This window comes from Papaver somniferum, chromosome 1 (genome assembly GCF_003573695.1).
Source record: "Papaver somniferum cultivar HN1 chromosome 1, ASM357369v1, whole genome shotgun sequence".
Classification (NCBI taxonomy): domain Eukaryota; kingdom Viridiplantae; phylum Streptophyta; class Magnoliopsida; order Ranunculales; family Papaveraceae; genus Papaver; species Papaver somniferum.
In genome coordinates this window covers 78,158,130-78,162,725 of record NC_039358.1, presented here as the reverse complement: position 1 = coordinate 78,162,725, position 4,596 = coordinate 78,158,130, and the positions used below count along the sequence as shown (strand labels likewise).

The following is a 4,596-nucleotide window of genomic DNA, read 5'->3' as shown; positions in this document are numbered from 1 at the left end:
AAGAGTACATAGTAACTTTGCCTAGAAAAAAAAATCCTTAGCAAGTTACCAAGGATCTGATTAGTAGATCATATCTCTCAATTAATTCTTTTATCCCCATTTGAGGGTTACCAAATTATGTGTCACGCAGGGAGGAAACCATAAATATTTTGAAAGGATTTCTTTCCTAGTTAGTAATATGTAGTTTGGGAAACATATGGAATGGCAAACGTATGTGTATTATTCGGATTCGCAAATGCACTAGTGTCCCAAGGAGGTGATTCTGGTGGCTCAACTCCAGTTTTATATATCTCTCGTGAAGAGGGTGTTGGGAAAATCGATAATAGAGCGGATCGTATGGGAATGAGAATCAGAACGGAAGATTTGCTATTGTACTCGAGTACGTATATTGAGGATATACTGGACAAATCTCGATTGCTTTCTCCTCGGGGACTTATTGTTGATTCTATTAAAACAATGTATTTAAAGGGAGTGCCTGGAAGTACATGGCGTATCATGCATGTAAATGAATTCATGTCTACTCTATTGAGATACACAAAAAGCATTGATGTACCTGTATTTCTGATAGGCAATGTGACCAAAACTGGTGAGATAGCAGGACCTCGTGTCTTAGAACACATTGTGGATGTTGTTTTATATATGGAGGGGGAGAGGCATTCGTCTCATCGGTTCCTTCGATCAGTCAAGAACTGACGTTTGGGTCCACATATGAGCTTGGAGTATTTGAAATCTCACAGTCTGGTATGTAAGCTGACTCAAACCCTAGTGAGATATTCTTAAGTGAGCAGCACTTGGATTTCAATGTTTTAGCTGGACTTGTTATTGATGTAATTGTTAATGAATCTCGAACTTTACTGGTTGAGATTCAGGAGTTATGCACTCCTGGAATGCCAGTTTCATGGAATGTTATCCTGCAGAGAGGATTTAACATGATCACTCGTGTTCTGATGAAGCAAGCATGTATGAATCTTCAAGACAATGTCACTTTTTTGTAAATGTCATTTTTCTGATGAAGCAAGCAAGTGATCTTGCAATAAGGCAAGGAATTTTTTAAGGTTCGATGGCGAGTCCAGCATCAATTGCGCTACCTTCACCGACTTTTTAACGGAACCGCTAGTCGAAAGTTGCGAGACTTTCATTGTCTTTTTCCGCAGTCCAAACAGATAGATACCACCCTCTTTACTCCCACGATTAATCTTATCCTGCTCAAAAAATGCATCCGACAATATTTTCCTAAGTTCGGGATTGAATTTGACTATAACTGTGAGAACTAAGCTAAATCTTTACATGTTAATGTCACTGAAAAGGTTTACAGAACAACTCGCTGCTGTACCCTTATAGACTCACTAGATCAAATATGATGATCAATCTATCATGACAGATAATCAAATAAATCTAAATGTATTTCAAGAGAGTTGTTCAAATGTTCATCATCTCATAGAAATATATATATGAACAATTTGAAACAAAATCGGTTTGGTTTGTAATTGTATAAAGTACTTATACAATAACTAATTCATGAACATAATGCCACGGTTTGTGAAACTAGTTCACATACCTTATTCCATTAAAGTTTCAGGGACTTTAGTTCGCAAACGAACCTGAGTTCATGAGTATGAAAATCCATAATTACCGATTTTAGAACTTGACCACTGAGTACGCGAACAATAGTTCCGGACTTTGGCTTTGTCTTGTCGTTCATAAACAGGGTATGCGAAAAACAGTTCCGGACTTGGCCTTGTCTAGCCGTTCACAAACAGGTTAGCGAACAACAACTCCGGACCTTTTCACAGGTAAACCCGTTCGCAAACAAGAGTTCCAGAACTGAACTAGAACTTCACAGTGCACATACAAAGTATACATATTGTGTTATATCCAGGTATTGGTAGTCTTTCTAAGCTCTCATTTAATCATTTAAACATCCTTAGAAGATGACAATAGTAATCTTACACATACCACTAGCTTCAAGTAATTTTCAAGTGATTAATCGATCAATACGAAACTTCCCAAGTTAACATCAAATGATTGTCTCACACAAATCATATAAGATGTTCAAGGTAATTTTCATCTTTGACTTAATATTTAGTTTCCAACTAAACTCGTCAAGTATACGATGAACTTAGCTAAAGCTAAAAGCTTCCACCACATATTTCGAGAAATAGATAAACGAGATAAACTCGGCTCGAAATATCAAATGTGTTTAATGTAAAAGTCTATATAGCTATACGACTTAGTCTCTTTAGAAGATAGAATAGAACAGACTTCTGAGTGATATATAAGTTTTAGTCTCCACATACCTTTTGTTGATGAAGTTTGAAAAAAGCGGGGGTCTAATAACCACACCCAATATTTCGCTTAGCAATCTGTATGGAAAAACTCCAATATACTTTTAAGAGAATCAACTACACAGTCAGACTCAATCTTAATAATACTATATCAAAGAGTTATATCTCACTTTCTCGATTCAATACTTACTCAACCAAATAGAAATCTGCGAGTCTAATTGAATACAAGAGAAATCACTTGAACGGTACCAAAGACCAATGTTCAAGGATCAATATATTTCAATCAACAACCAAAGGTTGGATTTCCCAATTGATCGATTGAACGCACAACCTGTGATATTTCAATTATATAACAAAATATAATGCGGAAAATAAATAACACAGACACCAGAAGTTTTGTTAACGAGGAAACCGCAAATGCAGAAAAACCTCGGGACCTAGTCCAGATTGAACACACATTATATTAAGCCACTACAGACACTAGCCTACTAAAAACTAATTTCGGTATGTACTTTAGTTGAACCCCAATCAATCTCACACTGATCCAAGGTACAGTTTCGCTCCTTACGTCTATGATCCCAGCAAGATACTACACACTTGACTCCCTTAGCTGATCTCACACACAACTAAGAGTTGCTACGACCCAAAGTCGAAGACTTTAATAAACAAATCTGTATCACACAGAAAAGTCTACGATAATAGATAAATCTGTCTTCCACAGAAATACCTACGAGTTTTTTGTTCCGTATTTTGATAAATCAAGGTGAACAGGAACCAATTGATAACCCGGACTTATATTCCCGAAGAACAGCCTAGAATCACAATAATCTTAATCGACTAGCGAAAGAAGATATTGCGGAATCACAAACGATGAGACGAAGATGTTTGTGACTTCTTTTATATCTTGCCTATCGGAGAAATTAATCTCAATCCAATCTTACGGTTGTACTCAAACAAGATAGAAACAACAAGATGTGATCACGCAATTATAGAGAAAATAGTTGGGTCTGGCTTCACAATCCCAATGAAGTCTTCAAGTCGTTAACCTATAGGGTCTCGATAGAAACCTAAGGTTAAAGGAGAATCCACTCTAGCTAATACAACTAGTATCACACAGAAGGTGTGGGGATTAGGTTTCCCAGTTGCTATAGTTCTCCTTTATATAGTCTTTCAAATCAGGGTTTGCAATCTAAGTTACCTTGTAACAAAGCATTCAATATTCACTGTTAGATGAAAACCTGATTAGATTCAAGCTAATATCTTTCAACTGTTAGATCGAACTTAGCTTGTGACACACAAATGAAATGCACGTTTATTTAGGTTTGTGAAACCGTACCCAAACATGTACACTTAGTTGGTTCAACAGTTTTTAACCAAATGGTTAGCCATATGAGCACTTTCATATCAACCATATTCATCTTAACCATAACAAGTTCAAATGACTCAAGAGAACTAGTTAGAGAGTTGTTCAATTGATTAGATCTCATAGAAGTATACAAGACACAATTGAAGCAAAAACGATTTGATTCACTCGAATCAATTCATGAACTTTATAGCCACGGTTTTCAAATATGCATTCCTTAGTTTATATAAGTTTAAGTTCACGAATAATCATTTTTAGAAACTAACCCACCTAAGTACGCATACTGGTACGCGGACTTAAGTACCCGGGATAAGTTTGTTTTCAGTTCACAAACTCCAGCAGAAATTCACGGGATGTGAACTTCCGACAGTACGAGTACTGATACGCGGACTTCAGTTCTGATTTTCCTGAGCAGCAAAGTACGCATACTTTGGTTCAAGGAATAAGGACTTACACACGTATGAGTTATCACACAATATATATATCCTTTCAAGGTTATATTATAAACTCTCATTTCAATCATTGAAGCATTCTTAGAGGACGTTATGTAGTTGTCGTTCACAAGCTATTTTTCGTCAAAGCGATTTTCAAGTAATTGAAACTAATATGACTTTCGTCACTAGTAAAGATGAACTTTGCCAAAGCGAAAGCTTGCCAACAAATATTTAGAGAAATAGATAAGCGAGATAAACTTGGCTCGAAATAAAAAATGTGTATAATCATAGTCTATATAGCAATACGAATTTTGTCTCAAGATAGGAGATAGAGTAGATAAACTTTTGAGTGATAGATAAGTTCAAGTCTCCACATACCTTTTAGTTGATGAAGTTCCACTAGTTCCTTGAGTAGTTCTTCGTCTTTGTATGATAATCGCCATGGAGTCTAGAGCTCAACTACAGTTTCTATCCTAGTCCGAGACTTAGCTATGAGTATAATAGAAATCAAGAC

At 36.2% G+C, this 4,596-nt stretch overlaps 1 protein-coding gene across 1 annotated transcript; it reads left to right on the top strand.

Annotated features, from left to right (window-relative positions):
- The first annotated feature begins 201 nt into the window (after positions 1–201).
- Positions 202–995, top strand: LOC113339240 (DNA repair protein RadA-like). The gene is made up of 2 exons (XM_026584574.1): positions 202–586; positions 811–995. Exons 1-2 carry the CDS (start codon positions 202–204, stop codon positions 993–995), a joined length of 570 nt encoding a protein of 189 aa, XP_026440359.1.
- Positions 996–4,596: the final 3,601 nt, after the last annotated feature.

Coding starts and splice junctions, on each gene's coding strand:
- LOC113339240 (XM_026584574.1), top strand. CDS start 202: ATGGCAAACGTATGTGTATTATTCGGATTCGCAAATGCACTAGTGTCC. Junction 587..810: donor AGGCAATGTGACCAAAACTG/GTGAGATAGCAG, acceptor TCAATGTTTTAG/CTGGACTTGTTATTGATGTA.